This window comes from Gorilla gorilla, chromosome 16 (genome assembly GCF_029281585.2).
Source record: "Gorilla gorilla gorilla isolate KB3781 chromosome 16, NHGRI_mGorGor1-v2.1_pri, whole genome shotgun sequence".
In the NCBI taxonomy this organism is placed as follows: Eukaryota; Metazoa; Chordata; class Mammalia; order Primates; family Hominidae; genus Gorilla; species Gorilla gorilla.
Genome location: NC_073240.2, coordinates 94,217,485 through 94,243,430, shown reverse-complemented (window position 1 = coordinate 94,243,430; position 25,946 = coordinate 94,217,485). Strand labels below are relative to the sequence as shown.

Below are 25,946 nucleotides of genomic sequence, written 5' to 3'. Positions count from 1 at the left end.
GTGGATCTGGGCAAACTTCAACCCCTATTCAGACAGAGATCTCCGCCCGCAGGCTGTGCCACCCTTCCTCTGTCTGGGCTGCACCAGAGCTGGGCCTGCCCCTGTGCCAGAATACTAAAGCTAACGTTTGTGTCAGTGTTTCCATTATAAAATGCCACCCCCCAGACCCCATCTGTTAAATTACCCTCAAAGCTACAGGCTGGCAGACACAGTGTTACTTCCTTCAGGATAGAAGGGATGGCCCCCCTAGGTCTCCCTGGATCCCCCCAGGCAGGACTAACCCACGGGAATTAACTACCGGTTTCGGCAACCCCAGTCCTCCCTCAAGTGCAGAGCTGTGGGCCACGGCCTGGAGTTGCTCGGCCAGGGAGCTGTTCACCTCAGCGACGGCATACTCAGGAACAGCTTAGATATCTGTGGTGTTAAGGCTGGTACCCAACAATGCAACTGGTACTGGATGGAGGGAAATGCAACTTTAAAAGACTCCACTTCACAAGCTGTCAAAACATCTGGATGTGACCCAGCAACCAACGAGGGAAGGTAGACAAGGCGGTATCTCTAGTCACAGAGCTCACACCACAATGCAATGCAACGTGTTAGCCCAATTCTAAAAATGCTCAGTAACACTTTTTAATATACAAGAATCAAAAGTACAGCAGTTTTACAATGTAGGAAAATTTAATACATACTATATAAACAACATTATTTACATCAGAAATCACTAGGACAGTGGCATTTTTCACAAATATAAATTAATTACTGTTTAGTCAACAGGTTTTAAAAGTCCACAATTTTACAATAAAGAAAAACCATCTGTCCCCAGATGAGTGGGGCACAGATGGCCTAAAGCAGCCTGGACCCTTGGCATGGCTCCCCTCGCCCAACGTGGCAGCCCTCAGAGGAGCCGGAAGACCGCTGGTGCTGGGCCTGGGCTGCTGCTCCTGCTGACAAGTGGATTTTGGTCTGTAGGATTTCAGTGTCATTGTGTGACTTCCTAAATCAACTGTGTTTGCACCGTGAGGACTGATGCAACTTTCAGACACACCAGGCCAGAATGTCTGCAGCACAGCGTGCAAAGTGTTTGGGCTTCCCTTCGAAGGGCTAAGGAATGACTGAAAGGAGAGTGAGCCCCGGGCTCTGCTGGCACCTGTCTGTCCGGCTCTGAAAGACCGCAGTGATTAGCTTGGGGTTTCACCTGGCCCTTTTCTAAGGCCGTAGTGCATCATGTCAACCCTTGTTCACGTGCAGGTTTTAGGTGATGCTAACTCCCTCTTTCTCAACCTGTTATTTCTACCAACAATGAAATCTTTCAAAGCCAGACTCCAGGGAATACCATCCTCACAGATTCCTGGGGCAGCTTCTCCCATTCACAAGTGAGAGAATTTACCTGTGCAAATTTTTTTATTTAGGCATATAATATTCATACTGATTTAAATCAATGAAGAAATGCTTCCTTTTTCCCAACACACTCTTCAAACATACTCCAGCACCTAAAATAGTTGTCTAATGGGGACACTGTAATTTTAGAATCAATGTAACACTGATCTGGCCGATACTGCCTTTTGCTACTTCATATGGCACTGAGAGTCCTGAATGTGAACAAAAGGAAGTTTCTTTTTCCTCACGGTAAGACATCTTTGGGCATAACTCACATCTCCTATCAGCAACTCAAGAGAGAAGCCCTGATGACTGTGGAAACCCTGATGGAAATGCAGGGCCTCTGGTGACTCCTTTGCCCCTCCTTTCATTCCTGAAGGACACTACCCAACTCTCTGCAGGGGCTCATCTTCCCACCCCATCTCCCATCGCTCAAGGGCTTGACAAGCCAACCTAACCTTCCTCTTTGGCTTGGGCAAGGCAATCATGGGCTAGAGTCAATATTATCAGCAAGAAGCTCCATCTGTGGTTTCCTTATCACTGTGTGGCCTAAGTGGAGACACAGGCCCTGCCATCTCCACTGAGCGTCACAGCAGGCCCTCCATGGGAGGACTGTGGCCAGGTGGCTCATGCAGTCACCGGAGCTTTGCTTCAGGACATGTGTGCTACAAGTCCAGGCTGGACAACCCCAAGAACTATGAGGGTTCAGCAAGGGGGGTGGGTCCACTGAGCTCTCAACACAAGTTTCCGGGACCCAGACCCTCATCTGGAAACCATACAGGCCAGCCCTGCGATGCTCTGTGTAGCAGGGAGCAAGGGTCACACCACAGCCACACCTGCTTCATTCGGGGGATCCAACTCGGCATGTCTTGGTAAAGGCATTCATGGTGCTGCCCAGGACACCAGCAAGCACTGAAGTCCTCACAAGTTACCTCAGGAGTTTAACCCTGCACACGCCCAACAGAAGGGTTTTCACCAGCTCTGAGCCTGGACACTTACAGGCACACTGTATGTTCAAGTCAGTTATTCTGTCTCCATTCTAGAAAGGCCTTTGGATACTCTAACAATACTGGCAATCTATACTGAGAATAAAACTGAAGGCCCCAGCATCAGTCAATTGAAAAGAGCCTGCTTAATTGATGCAAGCAAACTTGCTTCCTAAACCTGACTCAGTTCAACTCTAGTATGATTTTTACTATCTATAGCTCAAGTCACTGTGTCTTTGGATGCTCCTTGTTTGGGAAAAAGTTTAACTTAGGTTTATACCTGATTATATTCTAAGAGAAACTGAATTCAATTCTAATGATCTCCAACTACAGCAGAAACTTGTTCACCACAGGTACTTATTTCCATCTGCCCACCACATGATGTGTGATTCTGTCCAATCTATTTCTTCAAGCTGTGCAAAGGAAAGGAAATGCAGCAGGAAGTGTTGACCTAGCGCAATACTGAAAGTTTCCCCCACTTGCTGGCACTACTGAACCCCACATTAGAAGCCTGTTCACTGCCTGCACCAGGACCCCCACCTTTGTGATTGCAACAAGTTGGTCAGCAGGCCTGCCCCTGCATCCCCTTCTCCAGGTCCTGTAGCTTTCCTTCTCACCACAGGAAATCAGAAATCCACCAGGGATTCCAGTTCCCTGGCCACACTACTCCCCACCTACCCACCCTACCCCTCACTCAGCCTACTCCCCAGTCAAGTAAGACCCATGCTGGCATCAATGTTGCCTCACTCACAGTACTCAGTCAGCCAGAGAAACCTACCTTCCCTGGCACAGTGGGAAAACGAGGCCCACTCAGGAGACCAAACCTCTGAAATGTACAAAGACAGTGTGGGAAAAATTAGTGTTGGCAGAGATGAAGCAGTTGTGGAAGCTGTTGCCCTCTCTCTACTTCCCCACCCCAACCCCACCCACAGGTTTCACATAATGAGGCCGAGTGTATCATTTCTCCCAAGAACATATTTGAGGGGTGTACCTGCTCCCCTTCAAGTCCTATGCTTGTCCCCACCCGCTTGCCCCAACTCGCCACTCCCCATCAGCAGCATCCATCACGTCAGAGTGAACCAAATCAACCAAATCACACACTGTTCACATCAGGTCCCAGCAGCCTCCATGCACCAGTTCCTGCCCCGACCATGCACTAAGGTCCTGGGAACACTGACCCTGGCAAGAAAACATTCATGACTCTGAAGATCCCCTGTTCCTTGACTGGGGAAACACATCCCAGTGAAGCTGGTACACACAAAGTCAGCTCCTCCTCCAAGTGCCCGTCAAAGTGGGAGGCCAGAACTAGGCTGGAATGGGATGGGGTGCCAAAGTGCAGGAGTGGTGACCCGAATCAGAGCTGGACCCAGTGAAAGGCCTCCCATTCCTTGAAGTGCTCCTTCAGCCAGTGAGTTGACAGCAGCAGCATGTCCAAAACTCCACTTACTGGTCTAGATAACCGGCTACTGTAGGATCAGACCAAAAATATCCACGTGTTTGGTGACTCTTACTCTCTCCTTTACGAGCTGTCCTTTATGTTTTCCGAACATTCCAGTTATAATCTGGGTTGTTTTTCTGTTCTAGTGATCTCTCCAAAGGAGACCTATGATCCAGGGGTGACTTGGAATCGTGAGGAGATTTCTGAGAAGGGGGTGAGCGAGGATCTGAGACTGCAGGGTGCAATGGGGGTAGAGGCTGTTTATATTCCCCCAGTTTATCTGTGTGGAAAGAGCGGTAATGGTCTGAGGGTCCCTGGCCATGGTAGCCCATAGGGGGGCGGTGATCAGACATTCGTCGGAAATCCTGCTGGTGGTAATTTTGAGGCCTAAATTCATCGGATCTCCTCCGCTTGGAGTCATGATGGTGCCTGAAATAGAGACGCAAGGATTAGTCAAAAGACTGAAACCAGATTCCCATCCACTTCTCTTCACTACCCACTTGGCTCTTCCTCATATACTCATATTCAACGACAAATGCTCACATTATTAGGAATCAAAAAAATTAATAACAGAGTCATTTTACACTTATTAGCAAAATACGTCCTATGAAATAAGGCTCAAGTGTGCAGTGACACAAGTACACACTTGAAAAATCACTGATGGCTTTGCAAACTCACTCCCTTTAGGAAAAATCTGGTAAGATCCATAAACATTACCACATTCCTGGACCCAGCCCATGAGAAAAAGAGCCACAGAAATTATTTTGTAAGTTATTAATAACACCATCAACCTAAATATGCAACAAGTGAGTGACTAGTTAATAAAATTCTCTTAAAAACCAACTCAATGTGAAGAGTATTAAAATTTTTAGCTTGGACCATGGTAAACTGCTCATGATACCATTAAAAAAAGAATTAGTAAAACTCAACAACAAAAACAACCCAACTCAAAAACAGGCAAAGGATTTGAACAGACATTTCTCCAAAGAAGATATACAAATGGCCAAAAAAACCATGAAAAGATGCTCAATATCATTAATCATTAGGGAAATGCATATTCAAGCCCACAATGAGACTACTTCACACCCACAAAGATAGAGATATTCATTAAAAAAAAAAAAAAAAACCCAGGAAATAAGTGTTGGCAAAGATAAGGAAAACCTTCAACTCTTATACATTGCTGGTAGGAATGTAAAATGGTTCAGCCATCGTAGAGACATTTTGGTGTTTCCTAAAAACGTAAAGAATATGACTGATAATTCCACTCCCAGGCACATACCCAAAACTGAAAACAGGTAGTCAAGTACCTGTCTACCAATCTTCACTGCAGCATTATTCACAATAGCCCAAAGATGGAAACAACTCAAATGTCCATCAACAGATGAATGGATAAACAAAATGTGGTATATCCACACAATGAAATATTATTCAGCCATAAGATGGAATGAGTACTGATGAATGAACCTTGAAAACATTATGCTAAGTGAAAGAAGCCAGACACAAAAGGTCACATATTGTATGACTCTTTCTATATGAAATGTCTAGAATAGGCAAATCCAGAGAGACAGAATGCAAACTGGTGGTTGCCAGAGGCTGGGGAGAGGGAATAATGGGGAAGGATTATTTAATGCTCATAGGGTTTTCTCTGAGTGATGAAAGTGTTTTGGAACTAGATAGAAGTGGTGGCTGCCCAATATTATAAATGCACTAAGGTCATTCAGTTGTTCACTTTAAAACAGTTCCTTTATGTAATATGAATTTCACCTCAATGAAAGAAAGAGGGAGGAAGAAGTGAGCAATCTCAAGTTCCAGTCAAAATGGAATAACAGGGACTAGATTTACCGTCCTGCCTGAAACAGCCAAAAGGGACAAAATGTATAGAACAGTGGTTTTCAAGACACCAGACATCAGGCAATGAAGAACAGTGATCCCTGAGGAATGGACTCTAATGAAATGAGCCTTTTAACGGCTCCTGTTCACTATCATGAGATAGTCCTCAGGCTGTGACACAGGAAGAAGGAAACCCAGAAAGACACCAGTTGGCTTCCCAAGGTGAGGGATGGGGAACCAAGGTGGCCAGAGTTCACAGGACATGGCATGAGAGAAGACAGTGCTGCAGAGAAACAAGTTTGAAGATCTACAGAGGGTTCCCAGGTATACAACTGAATACTGCTTAGGATGTGCATGTGGGGAAACTACCCAAGGCCAGGGAAAGGACCACCCGAAAAGACTGAAGGTAACAGTGCCCTGTGCTCACAAAGAACTGGCATCGTGCCTGTTCTCACCAGCCACACCAAAGACCTCCAGATGGTGATACGGTTTGGGTATGTGTCCCCTCCAAATCTCATGTTGAAATGTGACCTCCAGTGTTGTAGTGGGAGGTGTTTGGGCAGATCCCTCATAAGTGGCTTGGTGCTGTCCTTGTGATAATGAGTGAGTTCTCTGAGTTCATGTGAGAGCTGGTGCTTTAGAGGCTGGCACCTCCTCCTCTCTCTCTCTCCCTCTCTTGCCATGGGACGCCTACTCCCACTTCACCTTCCACCGTGAGTAAAAGCTCCCTGAGGCCTCTCCAGAAGCCAACCAGATGCTGGTGCTATGCTTGTACAGCCTGCAGAACTGTGCGCCAAATAAAACTCTTTTCTCTATAAATTACCCAGCCTCAGGTATTCCTGCAAAACAGACTAACGCAATTGGGTAGAGTGCAATGAGGCTCTTTACCTTGGGGGTGGGCAATCATTAGCCCTTGACTGAGCACTGCTCTGGTTCTACCTAACGAATCTTAACAGCAAGACCTGAAAAAAGAAACTGCTTCCAAATAACCTGCAACTCATAACAAAGCTCTAGAATACTTACAGGAATACAGAAATATCCGGCACCCAACAAGGTAAATGTTACATCTGGCATCTGACAAAAATTACTAGGCACAGAAAGCACCAGGGAAGCAAGACCCACAGTGAGGAGGTATCAACTGAAACTGACCCAAGTGATAAGATTCGCAGACAAGGACATCAAAACCATTGTTATATCTGTGTTCCAGGTTTTAAAAGGTTAGACACAGAACATATATAAAAAGACCCAAAAACAACTTTCCGAACTTTTAGAACTACAATGTATAAAATGCAAAGTACCCTGGATGGGCCTCACAGCAGTCTTGACATTGAAAAGGAAAGTATTAGTGAACTTGAAGAGGTAGCAATAACTATCCACAGTGAAACAGAAAGCATAATTTTTTAAAAGTCAACAGAATACAAGTGAGCTGTGAGACAACTTCAAGCAAGCTAATATAGGTGTAATGAGAATCTCCAAAGAAGAGAGAGTGGGGCATCAGAAAAAATATTTGAAGAAGATTGTAAAAATTTCCAAACTTTATGGAAACAATAAACCCACAGATCCAAGAAGTTCAAAAATTTCCAAGCACAAGAAACCAAGGAAAAATACACCAAGGCACATTATAATCAGTGATTTTTTTTAAAAGGAACATTATGTAAAGAGGAACAAAGGATGACAGATTTTTCATCACAAAACAATGCAAGTAAATAGCAGAGGTACATCTTTAAAGCACTGAAAGAAACTGTAAAGCTAAAAATGTATATACTCAGCAAAAACTGCTTTCAAAAATGAAGGCAAAATACTTTTTCAGGCATACATACAAACACTGAAAGAGTTTATCACCAGCAGAAAAAGTCCTTCAGGCAAAAGGAAAGTGATACCAAATAGAAATATAGACCTACTAGAAGAATGCAGGGCAAGTGCCCACTGGGTCCAGACAATAGAGAAGGGTGGGAGTGAGGGGCAGTCTCCTAACGAGGTGGCAGCTACTCAGCTACAGCTCTCTGCTAATGCAGCCTACTGTTACCAGATCTTCCAAAAACAAAGCAGGACTTTGACACATGTATATGAAATTTTCCCACTTTAAATTCAAGGTACAGTGCAAATGATGCACGTCATCAGCCCAGGGAAAACCAAAGCTGCTATGAGGTTAAATTATCCAAGATTTGAAATTAGGAAATACAGATAAAACCTCTTTAGCTCTCCCTGGACTTGCTACTCTCACAATGTAAAGCTTTGGCTCATCGTACTGCTGGTGGCATTGTACTGAAGTAAAGAGGGTGCAGCTTCGAAAGACTTCGACTCTTCAATTATGGGCTCGTGGCAGGTAAGGACTGTGGGCTGGTACCCATCTCGGGATCCCTGATACCTAGTGTGGCTGACAGCCTCGCACAGAGCTTAATAATTTTGGTTGTTGACTCTAATATTTTATGGCGACCACTTCACTAGATTTCCTCAAAAGACGGCAGAAAACTCTTTTCCTGCACAGGTGAAATGTGCTCCCTATGACCCAGAAAATAAAACATAAAACCTATAACCAAGACATGGGATTCCCTGTGGCTGACACATGATGAGATCTTCAGTAATTTGATAGATAAATACATTCATGTATACGTCACTTTCTCCCTAGAAACAGCTCCTGGCAAAGGTCGGCACCTGGTGTCTCACAGCCTTTTGCATACCTGTCATAATAATCTCTGTGTCCCCGGTGGTCTCGGTCACTGCTGTACTGGTCATAAGGCCTCTTTCTGGACATGTTGTTGGGTCGATAGCTTCCGGAACGGTGGGCATCCATATGTCGCCGGTCCCCATAATGGTGGTCCTTGTACCAGTGCTGCTCATACTGATGGTGCCTGTCGCTTCCCCATGGTGGATTGTTGTTGCCACCACCATAGTTGAACTTTCTTTCCCTCTGCCAGTCTCCTCGATCTGCAGGAAAAGAAAGAATGATCTGATGACTGCAAGAAATGGATGAATTTCACTTTCACTACAATTTTTTTTTTTTGGAGATGGAGTCGTGCTCTGTTGCCCAGGCTGGAGTGCAGTGGCACGATCTTAGATCACTGCAATCTCCACCTCTTGGGTCAAGCGATTCTCGTGCCTTAGCCTCCCAAGTAGCTGGGACTACAGGCATCCGCCACCATGCCTGCCCAATTTTTGAATTTTTAGTAGAGATAGGGTTTCACCATGTTGGCTAGGCTGGTCTCAAACTCCTGACCTCAGGTGATCCGCCCGCCTCAGCTTCCCAAGGTGCTGGGATTACAGCTGTGAGCCACCACGTCCAGCCTTATTTTTTATTTTTGTTTTCTTCCGCACCAATCTTCTCTGTATTGTTCCAATTTTCGTAGGTATGCTGCTGAAGTAAGCACTACTTTGCTGAAGTTCAAACTGAAAGCCTGACACATGTTACAAACATACATTAAATTTCTTTCTTCTTGGTCTTGTTGCTGCTGGCTAACGTATCAGTAATGACTCCTCAACATTCTTTCCAACAAAATTTTAAGGCAAAATTTACTACTCCTCTCCTTATGAAATCTTAACAACTACCGCTTTTCACTTTCCATAGCTGTTTAACCTTCCAATCTGTGGCAGACTCTTAACACCAAAACAAAACTAATTCAGAAAATGATACCGCTGAGTTTCACAGCTGTGAGTAATATCCTCCGGTTACACATCTAACGTTTATTTCACCTGCTGGTACCTGCTGTGCCTGGTCTCTGAAAATCTCTCCAGACTACACTCACCGATTCTATTATTCTTCCCTATTCTGCACACACACAAAAATGGACCTCCTCCTATAAAAAAGTAATTTCTCTAACTTTGAGCTTGGATCAGTGCTCTGTCTCTTACAGATTAAGGCCAAACTACAATCCTTTTAACTTCTGTAGCCTTCCTTTTCTCCTAAGGAAAAGAATCATACTCAACTTGAATCAGAAAATGTAGTGAAGACACAGAAGTCCAGGGATGGAGAGTTAAACTGTGGCTACCAAAATGTCATGTCCACCCAGAGCCTGTGAGTGTGATTTTACCAAGGTCTTTGCAGATGTAATTAAGTTAAAAATCTCTAGATGACATCATCCTGAATTTAGGTTGGGCTACAAATTCCAGGACAGGTATCCTTTCAAAATAAAGGCAGAGGGAGCTATGACAGGCTATGCATAGGAGAAGGCTATGCAAAGATGGAGGCAGAAATCGGCGTGAGTCAAGAACGCCAAGAACTGCTGGCAGCCACCAGAAGGCAGAAGAGAGGCATGGTACAGCTTTTCCCTCGGAGCCTCCAGAAGGAACCAACCCTGCTGACACCTTGATATCAGACTTCCTGGTCTCCAGAAATGTGAGAAAATAAATGTTTGATGTTTGAAGCCACCTAGTCTGTGATACTTTGTTATATACAGCCCTAGGAAACTAATACAGAGGACTAACTAAAAGGAACCTATGACCTCATGGAAAAATCCATCTTCTGTCTATAATTATGTGAAGATCAAAGACATGCCACCAAATAAGTGTCTCTACTCATTTTACTGGCCTTCCAGCTTTTTTCTACAGAGCTGAAGAACAACACCATTAAGGAAGTGCTGAGCTTAGAAACTGATAGCATTAATATGATGTACAGTCCACCAGTGGCTTAAACTCATGGCTGACCTGGGTAGATCAGATAAGAGCACCACAAAGTAAAAAACTTTTGACTATTCACCCTAAGAATTAACAAATAACAACAAAAAGAGACACCTTCTAAATATGCGAAGGATCACCTGAGGATGGCTTCATATCAAATGGAAAGTGAGATTTCTAACAGGGTGTCAATGTCTGTGGTTTTGTAGAGGTGCTTAAAACTCAAGCTAGTTCATTTTTTCCGGAGTAAATCAAAGAGATTTTCTTTCTTCTTAAACCCTCTGTGAGGTAAATCACAGGTTACAAAGTATTGAGCTATTAAAAAGATGGGTGAGGAATCCAAGGTTTAAATAAAAGAATGTATTTAGTAAGAAGTTATTTTAAAGGATTCAGAATATAAAATAAGTGACATCGTATGCAAAACACAAAAACAGCCTAATACTAGAAAAAAGCCAGTATAACTGATGCAACTACATCTAAGAACAGGGAAACATTTCCCAGTCATTCTGCAAAATCATTAGCTTTTTTTCCCTCAACAAAATGGTGATGAAATAATTTTGAACTCAGATTTTTAAGATTACAGAACATAGAACGTAATGCTTCCAAGGCAGGGTAGCTTGTAGCAGAATTACATCCTGCCAAAAACAATGAGAAAGGGAAGATTAAAAAGAATGCGTTTAGGCCAGGCGCAGTGGCTCACGCCTGTAATCCCAACACTTTGGGAGGCTGAGGCGAATGGATCACCTGAGGTCAGGAGTTCAAGACCACTTTGGCGAACATGGTGAGACCCTGTCTGTACAAAAATGCAAAAAAAAAAAAAAAATTAGCCCGGCATGGTGGTGTGTGCCTGTAATCCCAGCTACTTGGGAGGCTGAGGCAGGAGAATCGCTTGAACCCGGGAGGTGGAGGTTGCAGTGAGCCAAGATCGTGCCGCTACACTCCAGCCTGGGTGACAGAGCGAGGCTCCATCTCCCAAAAAAAAAAAAGAAGTGTTTAAAGGCATCAAAGAGCAGCTAAAGCAATGAGGACTAGAAGGACTGAGATTCCACAGAGCAGAAAACCTCAAAGAGATAAAAGATGACTTCTGTCACCACTGAAGAGATCTGTGATCCTGAGCGACAGCAACAGGCTAAGGATCTGGGTCTTTCCCAGGCAGGGACCACTGCTGGAGGAACACAGAACCCGCAGAGTGGGTTTTCAGATTATTTTCTGAAAAGATTATAGCAATTCACACTCTTAGCAATTGGTGTGTATTTCCCTTTTTAATTTTTGATGATCTGAATGGGTAAAAAAATTGGTTAACCTATCGTTGCTTTAATTTATATTTCCCTAGTAGCAAGGTTGGTCATCTTGTCATATTGGCCATTTGAATTTTCTCTTTTACATGAACTGTCTAATTCATAACTTTTGCTCATTTTGTTTTAGAACAATGGATAAGCTCCAGAGTTTATTTTTTTCTAATCAAATTTCCAGAATTTTAATTCAATCTGGATTCCTTTGAGTTTTGTTTCAAAACTGCAATTTTTTTTTTTTTTTTTTGAGACAGGGTCTCACTCTATTGCCCAGACTGGAGTGCAGTGGTGCAATCCTGGCTCACCGCAACCTCCACCTCCCAGGCCTAAGAAATTCTCCCACCTCAGCCTCCCAAGTAGCTGGGACTACTACGCCACTACGCCTAGCTAATTTTCACACTTTTATAGAGACTGAGTCTCTCTATGTTGGCCAGACTGTAAAAATTTTTTAATAGACAATTAAAAATTGTATGTATTTATTGATTACAATGCAATGTTTTAAAATACATATACATTATGGAATGGCTGAATCAGTCTAATTAACATATGCACTACCTCACTTATATAATACATTGTTATTAACTACAGTTGTAACATGCTGTACAACAGATTTCTCAACTTATTCCTCATATCTAACTGAAATTTTATCTCCGTTGTTAATATCTTCCCAATTCTCCCCTGCCCTCCGACCCTGGTAACTACTGTTCTACTCCCTGCTTCTATGAGTTTGACTTTTTCAGATTCCATACATAAGTGAGAATATGCAGTTTTTCTCTTTCTGTGCCTCACTTATTTCACTTAACATAAATGCCCTCCAGATTCAACCATGTTGTTGCAAACGACAGGATCTCCTTTTTAAAGCTGAATACTATTCGATTGTGTATATACACATTTTCTTTATCCACTCATCTGCTGATGGGCACTTAGGATGATTACGTATCTTGGCTATCGTAAATAATGCTGCAATGAATATGTAAGTGCAGGCATTTCTTCAACATAACTGATTTCATTTTCGTTGAATATATAGCCGGTAGAGGGACAGCTGCATCATATGGTAGTTCTGTTTGTGATTTTTTTGAGGCATCTCTGCATTGTTTTCCATAATGGCTGTACTAACTTACATTCCCACCAACAATGCGCTGGGTTCCCTTTCCTCCACATCCTTGGCAACCCTTATCTTTTGACTTTTTGGTACTAGCCATCCTAACAAGTGTGAAGTGATATCTCATCGTGGTTTTAATTTGCATTTCCCTGATGATTAGTCATGCTGAGCATTTTTTCATATACCTGTTGGCCATTTGTATGTCTTCTTTTGAGAAATGTCTATTCAGGTCCTTTACCCACTTTTTAATCGAGCATTTGCCTTCTTGCTACATAAGGAGCTGAGTTCCTTACATAGTTTGGATATTATCCCCTTATCAGATGTACGGTTGGTAATATTTTCTCCCCTTACATAAACTGTCTCTTCACTCTGTTGATTGCCCATTTTTCTATTCAGTTATTGTTTTGTTCTCAATTTACAAGAGCTCTTTCAAGATTAGCAGTTTTAACCATTTAACTGTCATACAGAATGTAAACTTCTCCCTCAGTCTTTTTCGTTTGTTCATGTTAGCTGGGTTCTTCTTAATCGGAAGTTGAAATAATAGTCCTGGGGGCCAGACGCAGTGGTTCACACCTGTAATCCCAGCATTTTGGGAGGCTGAGGTGGGCAGATCACATGGCGCCGGGAGTTTGAGACCAGGCTGGCCAACACGGCAAAACCCTGTCTCTACTAAAAATTTAAAAATTAGCTGAGCGTGGTGGTGTGCATCTGTAATCCCAGCTACTCGGGAGGCTGAGGGACGAGAATCGCCTCACCCAGGAGGCGGAGGTTGCAGTCAGCCGAGATTGTGCCACTGCACTCCAGCCTGGGTGACAGAGCAAGACTCAGTCTCAAACAAACAAAAAAAAAATTGGGGGATCTTTATTTCATGCTTTCTCTCATTAAGAAAAGAGAGGACAACAAAGTGTTAGAAGATAATAAAGCACAGAAGTCTAGCCAGTGTCTTTGGAAAATGAAACGGCTATGTGAATTTTTTATTTTTTGGCACCTCTTTTAAAAACTCCACTTAATGACCTACCTGCATTACTGAAGTGTCTCTTGTTGGGGTGACTGTAGTTATCTCTTGGGTGTCCATGCATCTGTGGGCCATGGGAGGCAGGCAAATGAGGCTTCTGAGGGTGAAGGTTGTGTGAGGTATGGGACTGAGATATCAGAGAGTCCCGGCTGGAGCCTGAGGCCTCTGGACGAAATGGTTTCTTACCCCCAGTCACGTCGTCTTTCTTCTTTTGCTCCTAAAGAGTAAAAGGAAACCAAAGAAGCTCAAGATCCCAGGCTTAATTCCCCAGAGAAGAATAAAGGCTATCACCTCTAAACAGCTCCTTCTTGTTCTTCTTAACTTCTGAACTGCTGTTTACTACCTCCTAACAAAAAAAAGGCTCATAAATTCCACTGTTAGGCTATTTGCTGGGGGAACTCAGTGGAATTTATGCTGAGTTTGACCATTACTGCTAAGTACCTGCAAGAACACATGCATAGACTGCTAGATGTCACTGTACAGGGTATGGTGTAGGCACCCAGGCTGGCGGCACTCTCAGAGGATCATCCTGGACCATGTAAAACCAAGACTACCAACTTTCCAAGGCTAACCACAACAAACAACCCTCGACTGTCCAGTAGGAACTAACTCCTGTGCCAAAGTCATCAAGCTAAATATCTGAATGTTGGAGTAACATTACTCCTTATCACACAAGTCAAATGTTTGATATAAAAAAAATCACACAATAAAAAAATAAAGTGGCCCAAATCCTAACCAGCAAGGGAATTACTGTTAATAATTTGGCACGTATTTTTCGAAGCTTTTTTTTGTATTTATATTTTAAACAAAAATATTTGGTATTCATTTTTCACTTCATGTATTGTGAAAATCTTTCCATGTAAATACTTATTTCTACAATATTATGTTTAATAACTGATTAATACTCCCCAATATGGATATATCATGAACTACTGAATGTTTTTGTTTTCTGTATTTTTTTTTTTTTTTTTTGAGACAGAGTCTCACTCTGTCGCAGGCATTCAGTGATGCCATCTCAGCTCACTGCTACCTCCACCTCCTGGTCTCATGCGATCCTCCCACTTCAGCCTCCTGAGGGGCTGGGGCTACAGGCATGTGCCACCACGCCCAGCTAATATTTGTAGTTTATGTAGAAATGAGGCTTCATCACGTTGGCCAGGCTGGTCTCGAACTCTCAGCCTCAAGTGATCCACCCGCCTCAGCCTCCCAAAGTGCTGGGATTACAGGCACGAGCCACCGCGCCTAGCCACATTGAATGTATTTCTTACTGTTCGGCTTCCAAGCCATTTCCATTATAAACATGTTTAAATCTCTATCTCCTTCTCAAAACTAAATTCTTGGAAGCAAAACTGCATGCTTTAGTCTTTTAATAAATCTTGCTGAATTCTCCAGAAAGGTTGTGACAATGTATACTCCCACTAGTAGGATACCACTGTTTTTGTTATTCAACTTATACTCACTTCTGATCCCTAAATGAATGAAGTCTTTCATGATTATGTGTCCAACTTCAGACCCTCTTCCTAATTTTCACTCCCTTCTAAAGGGCCTTTCCTAACTATTTCATTCCCTCCTGGGGCCTTTCCTGACTATCCTTTTATAGACTTTTTATAATGCTTATTACTATATGATTCCTGTATGTTACTGCTATAACATATTCTTCCATGTAAAATTAAATTATCAACTACTTGAGGGTGCTGCTTCACAGGCCAACACAGCACTGGGCACAGCATAACAAATACTCCTGAGTGCTTCCCTGTCCCCAGCACCATTCTATTCCATTCTATGTGCTGAGAACACAGCAGTAGATGAGAGACATAAAATCTCTGTCTTCATGGAGCTGACGCATTAGTGGAGGTGGTATTTAATGCTCACAGATTGAACTCAATGGCCAACTTGGGTACAGCCCATTTGGCAAGTCAGCAGATCTGCAAATGGGCACACCCACACAAGGAGCACTGCCTCTGCAGCCTCCTCCATGTCACTTCTGCACCCATCCCCCTATTCCAAAGGAGAGGCAACTTCTGAGCACCTCTCACAAGTGAGTAGCAGGACCCCTTCCATACAAAAGCTGGAAGGACACCAAGTAGATCGTCCAGAAAAGAAGAGAAAAAGTATTTCCTGCCCACCACCCTATTACTTCCTAGGAGCCACATTTATAAGCTACTGACATGTACAGAAGAAAAATGCAAATGGAAGAAAAAACCTGGTGAGCAAATGATTTTAGGACCTAAAAACACAGGATAAACACTCTTTGTCAGAATTTCAACCATGTTAGGCTCCAATACATTGGCTATTTCACCCATCTGGTCTTATTGTTTGACTATTAGCACCAGCAATAACCCATGATTCTGTGATCATCTCCCCATGGAAAAACAAAAATTAAGAGATTTTTCTGTGGAATTGGTATTTGTTTGTATGAATTAGGATTGAATTTGTACTTTACCTCTTCTTCTTGAGACCTTTTCTTATGAGCCATCTTGTATAACTTATGCAGTTTTCGAGCATCAAATTCTGTAAACTTGGAAACAAAAATCCATAGGTTCCTAAAAAGAAAAATGAACAGTTCTGGTGAATTATAGAATTAGAAAAGCAATTTTTTATTATCTTCATGGATAGCAAGCTATTAAATTTTGCTGTGGTATACTCCCTAAGCATAGAAATTAAGCTACAGAAATATTATTTCAGGTATTTGCATTAATAATACAGTAAGTCCTAACTTAATGTTGTCAATAGGTTCTTGGAAATTGCAACTTTAAGGGAAACAAAATCAATTTTTTTTCTCATCAATGTTATAATGAAACAAAGCTGAAGGAAACAACGTTATGTGAGGACTTACCGTACACCTTTATATGGTTCTGCCAAAAGAGTCTGACAGAGGGATTTAGAGACTAAGGCTCTATCAATACCTAAAACTCCTCTAAATTTCTATCAATGACACCCCAGACTCCAGTCCTTTAAGTTTTCCTTCACTTTCTGGACTCTACCACAAATCCATCAGCACCACCATCTCCCAGGTTGTGGCCTCCATTCAGTTGGTCATCTCTGTGTTGCTGCCCCTCCTTCCTCCCAGTTGTCGCCACCACAACCTTTCATTTCTTCCTTAAAACTCTCAGTGACTTTTTCCCTCCAATTCCATTATGTTCACCCTAGCATGGTGTTACTGCACAACAGGGGAATGATATGATGAAACAGGTGTTTAGAAAGAGTAAGCACAGGTAGTCAGAGTGAGCTAGATAAAGGAGTCTCATATCTTCTCAAACTTCCTAACAGGTAGTTTCACCATGGCTTGCTGCTGACAGGACCACCTGTACAGGCTCCCTAACTAGTAAGCCTGCTGCATCAGGTGAAGAGCCATTTACCTTCCTGTCTAAAGCCTCCTATAAGGAGCTTCAGTCTTTTTAGCAAACTGTCTTTAAATCCTGAACACCACCCAGTCCCCTCCCTGTCCCACTTTCAAGCCTTTGCTGAAGCCTGAGAACTCTGTTCATCTCAGCAATTCAACTCAGCTCATGTATGCTCAGTTCAAGTGCACCTGCCTGCCTCTCAGAAGACCTTCCTTCCTGACTACTCTTCACGCACTTCCTTCTCAACACTTCCACTCTATCTGGGCTTGCATTTGCTGCCTCATGACGAACAGCTTCTCCGAGGGCTTACCTTGTACTACTTTTTTGACTTGTAAAGGGCGAGGACCTTATAAGCTACTGCTAGCCAAGATCACAGTGCCTGGCACATTTAAAAATGGGTCTGTTCACTGGGATGACCTTTTGCTATCTTCTAATCAGTGTTAAATTTAAAAAGAAGAAAAAAAAAAAGGCCAGATGCCGCTAGGTAAAGAAAGAAGTTGGTAACAGTGTTAAGCGGAAAAAAAGTACCATTTTGAAAATTAAATCTTTTCTTTATAGGTGTGAAGCATGCTGTGGACACCATCATGCAGAAGTTTTCTTAAATCCACTTTTCACTCAAAAACCAGTCCTCTGAGATTGGACATATTATACAAAGATAATCACATTATCCATGAACTATACAAGTTCAAAGTAACTGTGGTTACGTACAAACAAGCACATGTACCCTGAGTCTAAAATAAAATAAAAACGAAGTAACTGTGATTAATGGAAAGAGATTTAATGTTACAATTGCCTTTTAGAATTTCCAGCCATGGCTGGGCGCAGTGGCTCATGCCTGTAATCCCAGCACTTCGGGAGGTCAAGGCGGGCGGATCACCTAAGGTCAGGAGCTCGAGACCAGCCTGGTCAACATGATGAAACCCCATCTCTACTAAAAATACAAAAATTAGCCAGGCGTGGTGGCAGGCACCTGTAATCCCAGCTACTTAGGAGGCTGAAGCAGGAGAATCTCTTGAACCCGGGAGGTGGAGGTTGCAGTGCCAAGATTGTGCCACTGAACTTCAGCCTGGGCAACAGAGTGAAAGTCAGACTCTGTCTCATTTAAAAAAAAAAAAAAAAAAAAAAAATTTCCAGTCATGTTTTCTTAAAATATCCAAAGTGAATGGTGGATATATATCCAGCAATCCCACTACTGGGTATCTACCCAGGGGAAAAGAAGTCATTATATGAAAAAGGCACTTGCACTTACTTGTTTATAGCAGCATAATCTGCAATTGCAAAAATATGGAACGAGCCTAAATGCCCATCAACCAACAAGTATATAAAGAAAATGTGGTATATACATACCATGGAATACTACTCAGCCATAAAAAGGAATAAAATAATGGCATTTGCAGCAACCTCAATGGAATTGGAGACCATTATTCTAAGTGAAATAACTCAGGAATGGAAAACCAAACATTGGATGCAAAGGCATAAAAATGATATAATGGACTCTGGGGGGAAGGGGGCTGAGGGATAGAAGATGACACATTGGGTGCAGTGTGCACTGCTTGGGTGATGGGTGCACCAAAATCTCGGAAATCACCACTAAAGAGCTTATCCATGTCACCAAACACCACCTGTTTCCCTAAAACTATTGAAATCCTTTTAAAAAGTTTAAGTGGCTATATAAAGGAACATTTATAAACCATGATGCCTTAAACAATGAAGTTCTAGATTAACTGCTTTAATCCAAATTACTACTTTAATTATTAAAAAAGCATATGAGAATAGAGAACTCATAGTTCTTGCGGTTTTAACCTTTGTTTCACCATGTGTTGGTACAGAACCAACCAATTAGTTGTATTAGATACAGTAATATCCGAATATCTGGATATCAACCTGAGATGGGTAAAGTAGTTAAGACCAGATGATTTTTGCCCCTTGTAGGCTTAAAGAAAATTTATTTCTGAGAACAGACCAGCAAATCCAGTAACACTATCTTTCTCTCATAAAATAAATTAATGACATCGTCCTACCCCTTCAGAAGGCTGGTCTCAGTGGAATTGGCCTATTTCATGGAAAGGAAGTTAAAGCCTGCAGGTATATTGCCAATAGATGAGTTTTGTTGGGAAAAAGGTTTCTTAGGTGGCTATGCCACCTTTTATTAAAAGAAAACAGAATCCACTCCCACACTCAGTCAAATCAAACTGGGCAGACGAGGCCAAAGTGGTTACCTCCTCCAGAGTTTGATGTGCTCCTGATCTGAGTAGGCTTTAAGGCACTCGGCTATCCGGTCTCCGATTTTCAGCAGGCAGTTCCGGGTGTGTTCCAGCTGTTCTTGCACGTTGAGCCCCTTGTCAGGTTTGTCGAGCTGTTTCAGTGCCTTTTTCACGGGCCTCATCCTCTCCTTACACTGCAACAGGACAACAGAGTAAAGACCTAAACAATCTGCAGAAAATAAGTCTTGTCCTTTGCTTACTGTGCTCTCGATGAAAACACAGCCCACCCCTATGCCATATAATTGCTAGAGGAAGAGTGGGTAAAGCTAGTGCAGTGGAGTAAGTGTAAGTATTCAAGTCAGAAAACCCTGAAGTGCAGTGCCAGCACCATCGCTTAGAGTTATGTGATAACCCTTCACGCCTTACTTAACCTCTCTAAATACTGCTTCCTCACCTGCAGGAGAGGCATGGCATGCCTCACAAGCCCATTCTGAAGATCTAATGAGGAGCAGTATTACAGACCTAATCTGAAATTCTCCCACCAGAAACTGTCTAAAAATACGGGATATAATATTTACAAATCCTTCAGGCTTGAAAGAAAGCAAGAGAAAGGCTTCCAGATAAGATGGTAAACAGAACACAAGAATCTTTTCTCTGCCTCCCCAATCCCACTAAAACAATGGTAAAGGGATTGTCCTTAAAAGAGACAAGCCCACAAAGACAAGAGAAAACAAGAGAGAGGATAATGGCAACAAAATATTGGCAGCATGGGAAATGACAAAACAGACCTGAGAAAATGAAATTCGAAGCCAGGAGGGAAGACAGCCGAGAACTAACCTGACTTACACGGCAAAATCCCCCCAAAGGCGAGGTGTCTTCAGAAGGAAGGATGAGGGCTAAAATGGGGAGTGGTTTAGAAACTGCTTAAGAAGTAACACATATCCAGATTCATAAGATACCCAGATCTCTAACTCCACCCAGCAGCAAACAGAAAGACTTATTCTCCAGAAAAGGATAAAAGAACCTCTGAGCGGGACCGCACAGGCACAGATGAGGGCTGAGCCCACCACACTGAAAACAGGATTACGTGAGCACATGAGCACAGTCACACAGGATGAGCCGCACCCAAGTCTCTGCCTCTCACGTTCCAGAGTGGATGGAGCCAGGCCTTCACACTCTGGAGAGTCAGGAAACTGGGGCATTCTTCACAAAATGTGACAGCCCCAGAGGAAAAACCAAATGATCCTGACTACCTGTCAGAAGCTTCTGCTACATCATCCTATAATGAAAACTTTCAAAGGAGATCAAGCCCCACCACCCACATGCTCAAACTTCCAATCAGATGTCTAGTCCTCCACTCTTAAACATGAGCTGACAACTGAGGACCAGCAAAGCCACCGAAGCAAAGTGTGTAACGTGAACAATGGAAAGCAAAGAGAAGTATAAAGATATTCGAGAGCGGTGGAGGAAAAAGGTCTTGGAAATAAATAATGTGAAACAAAGTTGAAGCAATCTCCCAGGAAGTAGAGTAAAAAGCAGAAATGAACAACTTAAAAAGTAAAATTAGGGACCAATATCCAGAATTCGATATCCAAACACAAGAAATTCCATAAAGGTAAAACTGGGAACTTAAGAGAAAATTACCACCATATAATTCAAGAACATTTCACAGAATGGTGTAGGGACATGGTTGTCAGCCACTGAGTATCTGGCACAATGAACTAAGTAAGACACATGGTCATGAAATTTTCAAATAATGAAAACTCTACAAACTCCCCATCACTTTGTGGTCATTTCCACAGCTACATACTTATTATTTGTGGATTCTTCTGTGTTATACTTCAATTTTTAAAAAGGACATAAAATAAAAAATATACCAAAAACTAAAAGACACCTGTAATGACTATAAAAAATAAAAGATTAGTATTAAGAATGTAAAAAGAATTCCTACAGAAAAGGTAAGAAAGATAAATTATTCCAAATATGTCAATTTTGAATAACTGAATAGGCAATTCACAAGGAACATGAATGACCACTAAAATATGAAAATAAATGTCCAACGACCTTCAGTCAGTATTTCATAGCCCTCAGATCAGCAAAAATTAACAACTGTTAACTGAGTCAGAAATTAACAACTGTTTCTAAGGCTGGTAAGCAATCGGAACTTGAATTCATTGCTATAATTAATGCAATCTCTACAACTGCTTTCAAGACGAACTCGAGTATCTAATAAAGTGGCAGATGTGTACACCTAATGAATGACCCACCATTTTTGCTCAAGCCATACACCCTAGAGAAGCTATGACTTGTGTAGTCCAAGAAAATATGGGCAACAATTTCACTGTAGCCTATTTGTAGTAGCAAACATTTGGAAAAATCCTGATGTCCACCAATATGGGAAAGAATAAACTGTGGAAGAATAAATTGTAGAATAACATGAAACTTAAATGACAGCCACAATTATTAATATAGATAAATCTCAACAAATGTGACTGCTATGAGAGGAAAAGCAAGTTACAGGATACACAAGTGCCAATTACAGTTTTAAGACATGGAAATCAATCCTCTATGTTGTTTATATGTGGGAGGCTACGTAGGACAATGGTTATGGACCCAACCTCTCATGCCTAACTGCCTGGGTCAAAACTGTGTTCTATGTCTTAGCTGTGTGACACAGGGCAAATCACTTAACTCTTTTCACCTTATTTTTAAATATGTAAAATGGAAACAATAACCTACCTCACAGGAGTGTTGTGGAAAAAATATATATAAAGCACATAAACAGTAACTGGCTATTAATGTGAGCTATTATCATCTTTACAGACTTAAGTAGTAAAACTCTAGAACCACACGTTAAGTATAAACATTGAATTCAGAATCATGGTTACGTCTGGGAGGTAAGAGAGAGAGAAAAGGCCGGGTGCGGTGGCTCACGCCTGTAATCCCAGCATTTTAGGAGGCTGAGGTGGGCGGATCATGAGGTCAGGAGTTCTAGACCAGCCTGGCCAACATGGTGAAACCTCATATCTACTAAAAATACAAAAGTTAGCCGGGTGTGGTGGTGCGCATCTGTAATCCCAGCTACTCAGGAGGCTGAGGCAGGAGAATTGCTTGAACCCAAGAGGCAGAGGCTGCAGTGAGCCGATATTGCGCCACTGCACTCCAGCCTGGGCAACAGAGCAAGACTCTGTCTCAAAAAAAAACAAAAAGAGAGAGACATAAAAAGCATAGGTTGAGAGGGAGGAACACCAAGGGATTCAGCTTTATATTTTGGGTCTTAAAAAAATTCAGATTTGACAAAACTTCATGGTATATTTATCAATGACTATTATATCCCTGAAATTTCTCTGCATCTTTTAAAGATTTCATAATATAAAAACAAGATTAAATGAGTCATTTGTAAGAGCATTTTTTAAATATCATGGTACCACAGAACATTAGATATCATTTTCTCTTATAAACACTCGGATAAGAAAGACTAGGAAACAGATTGGTTAGCTGGCTATGTAATTAGTTTATTCATTTATTCAATTTACTCATTTATTGATATACTTCTAGCATCTAAATGACCTTTATATAAAACAATACTTGTCCTCAGAGAGCTCACAGGCAAAAAAGAGACTTAAGAAAACAGAGTTAAGTGCAAAGAAAACAATATCTATATACATACGTGTATAGGTTTTAGAGAACTCAGAGAAAGAAGTCAAAGAGAGGTTACAGGACAGGGTCAACAGGGTCCTTTGCTGCCACAAGATGGAAGTATTTTCAAATTTGAAAGAAAACCGCTTTTTCTTTCAGCCTGAATGAGCTGTTTGATTAATGGATTTGTGGAAGTACGGGGAGAAGAGACCACAGAGGTGGGGAAGGGATGATGGCACAGTGAAATCGATACCTGCAGCTCCAGCCAGGGGCAAAGGGACCCTGAGGACACACTGGCCTGTATCCAATCCCGTGCAAGGCCTGGTCCATGCACTCGCTCCCCATCGCCTTGCCCTCCCCTCTTCTCCTGTGACCTTTTATTCTTCCTTCAGAACCCAACTCAAACATCACTTCCTTACACAAGCCCTCCTGGCATCCCCTGACTAGGTCAAATTCCCTTCTCACAGGATCTCCACAGTATGCACTCTCTCTCCTCCAGAGCCCTGTCACAGGGGCACCAACATGATTTGTGTAGTTATCTAACTCCCCTACTCCAATGTACAGTTTACGATGATAGAAATGGTTATCTATTCAACATGGTAACTCTGGGGGCTGGAACACAGAAAACATTCAATAAATACTTGCTCAGTGAACACTTCTCTTTCCCAAATGCCTCTAAGGGCCCTGAGAGCCTCTCTTAACTAGGAGCACAAGACATGAAATCCACTCCTCCTTAAATTTCCCCTCAATAAAAGACAAGAAAATCTCTTCCTGCCAGCCTGCTGAAGAGCACATGGTCTTCCGATACTGTAAGCAACGTGTTTCCAAAGTAATGTACTATTGCTTAGCTCAACTGAAGCTCTGGCTGGACCTATAAAAGGCAGAGCCACAGCAAGCACCGTGGCTGCAGACACTGGCATCCCCCGATTTCAAGACTTACTATGCTGAATGTCTCCTGGTCCAGATCATCATCCTCATCCTCTCCAATGGGGACAGGTTCACTTCCTGCTGTAATATGGACAGGACCCTGAGATCGCTTTGATTTACTCGAAGATTTGGCATCACCACTTTTAGGCTTTTAAAAAAGAGTTACAAGGAGTCATTGTCATTTGTGCAATCCTACCGTGCGATTTAGGTTTCTTACCTATGTTGTGTTATTAAAATGGGTAAATATGATGGTCTCAGTTTACTTTTTAAAAAGTAAAATAAAATCCTGAAACATCATGAAGACAAACCTATCTGATTAGCAGCTTACTCACACATTATTCCCATTTCCATCTCTAAATGTACCCAATTATAACTTCAATTTCATCAGTGCTATTTTTGGGCTTCTACTCCTTTATCTGTAAAATGCACAGAAATGTCATCAAGAGGTTAAGATTGCAAATTGGCAGAACTCTTCCAGAGTATCAGGTAGCAACTTTTATTAACAGCATACCCTTTGATTTAGGAATCTGTATTAACTAAATTATTTTAAATGAAATCTATATAAATCTCAATTATATTGAAGGAAAGGTTGCAGAAGAATATATAAAATGACTTCATGTACTTTTTTTTTTTTTTTTTAAGACAGATTCTCGCTCTGTCATCCTGGCTGGAGAGCAGCGTCATGATCTCGGCTCACTGCAACCTCTGCCTCCTGGGTTCAAGAGATTCTTCTGCCTCAGCCTCCCAAGTAGCTCGGATTACAGGCACATGCCACCACACCCAGCTATTTTTTGTATTTTTAGTACAGACGGGGTTTCACCATGTTGTCCAGGCAGGTCTCGAACTCCTGACCCTGTGATCTGTCCACCTCGGCCTCCCAAAGTGCTGGGATTACAAGTGTGAGCCACTGCGCCTGGCTTGACTTCATGTACATTTTTAAGCATACAGTATGCTTTGTTTATAGTTATATGGATATACACTATAATATGTACTACAAATATAAAAACATGAACAGGAAGGTTTCGAACCCACTTCACAGTAGTGGTTATGGGGAAAACAGAAGAAGAGTAATAAAATTAGGGAAAGGGAACAGGGGGCAGCTTCAACAGTATCAGTCATATGTTCATGAAATACAAAAGATATCAGCGTCTCCCGCCGCCTGGCCCCGCCAAAAAAAAAAAAAGCCACTTAAAGTAAACATGAGAAAATGTTAACAACAGTTGTGGTATCTGGAGAGTGGATAAACAGATGTTTGCTAAAATTGTTCTTTTTTAATTTTTTTAATGTTTTACTTTAAGAAAAATAATGTCTTTCTGTGGGAGCACAAATGCACAGGTTATTTATCGCAGTATGGTCTACTAACATCAAAAATTATAAAGTATTTCAAAATGGGAAATTCAAATTGCTTCTAACACGTTACACCCAAACAGAATCCTCCCCAACTATTAAAAATGTTTTTTTTTTGTTTGTTTTTTTTTGTTTGTTTTTTTTTTTTTTTTTTGAGACAAGGTCTTCCTCTGTTGCCCAGGCTGGAGTGAAGTGTGACACAACCATGGCTCACTGCAGCCTCGAGCTCCTGGGCCTAAGCAATCCTCTCACCTCTGCCTCCCGTGCAACTGGGCCCATAGGCACATGCCGCAATGCCCAGCTAGATTTTTGCTTGTTTTTATTTTGTAGAGACGAGGTCTCCCTACGTTGCCAAGGCTGTAAAAATGACTTTAACATTTATTCACTTGGAAAGTTGTGATATACTGCTAAGTGAGGAGGAAAGACTACCCAAACAGCCTAATCTGATTTTTATATTTGTTCTTAAATAGAAGTTTATTTTATATTTAATATAAAATTTCAAAGTAAGATAAAAATTTCAAAGTAAAAGTTTCAAAGGCACTTATCAAGAAATCTATTAGAGTTATCAACTGGATGTTAGAATTATAGCAGTTGTTTGTGTTTTGGCAATGATTTTACTGTGTTCAGAGGTCAGCAAGTATACACTGCAACACTGTACCGAATTCTTTGGTTTAGAATGAACTTCATAAAACCCCAAATGTAAAGGTTATAATAGCAAGGCTTTTCATCCATTTATATTCCAATAACTCTTGCTAATATTTGTTTTTGACTCAAACTCTTCAAGTATTCAAATTCAGTTGTGGATTGTGCTCCTCTAATATGAATCTGAGAACG

At 41.8% G+C, this 25,946-nt stretch overlaps 1 protein-coding gene across 6 annotated transcripts in view; it reads right to left on the bottom strand.

Moving 5' to 3' along the window:
- Positions 1–605: 605 nt before the first annotated feature.
- CHD2 (chromodomain helicase DNA binding protein 2) overlaps positions 606–25,946 on the bottom strand; it is a 144,824-nt gene continuing 119,483 nt past the window's right edge. For 5 of the 6 annotated variants that reach the window (XM_063698855.1, XM_055364203.2, XM_031002048.3 and 2 more), the window contains 6 exons: positions 23,779–23,913; positions 19,215–19,393; positions 16,095–16,194; positions 13,655–13,868; positions 8,313–8,559; positions 606–4,230 (listed from right to left, as the gene is read on the bottom strand). In XM_063698855.1, the coding sequence (XP_063554925.1) occupies positions 3,897–4,230; positions 8,313–8,559; positions 13,655–13,868; positions 16,095–16,194; positions 19,215–19,393; positions 23,779–23,913 (1,209 nt within the window). In that variant the 3' untranslated portion in view covers positions 606–3,896. Of the gene's footprint in view, positions 4,231–8,312; positions 8,560–13,654; positions 13,869–16,094; positions 16,195–19,214; positions 19,394–23,778; positions 23,914–25,946 lie in introns of those variants that run through there. The other variant, XM_055364206.2, reaches the window with a different exon arrangement.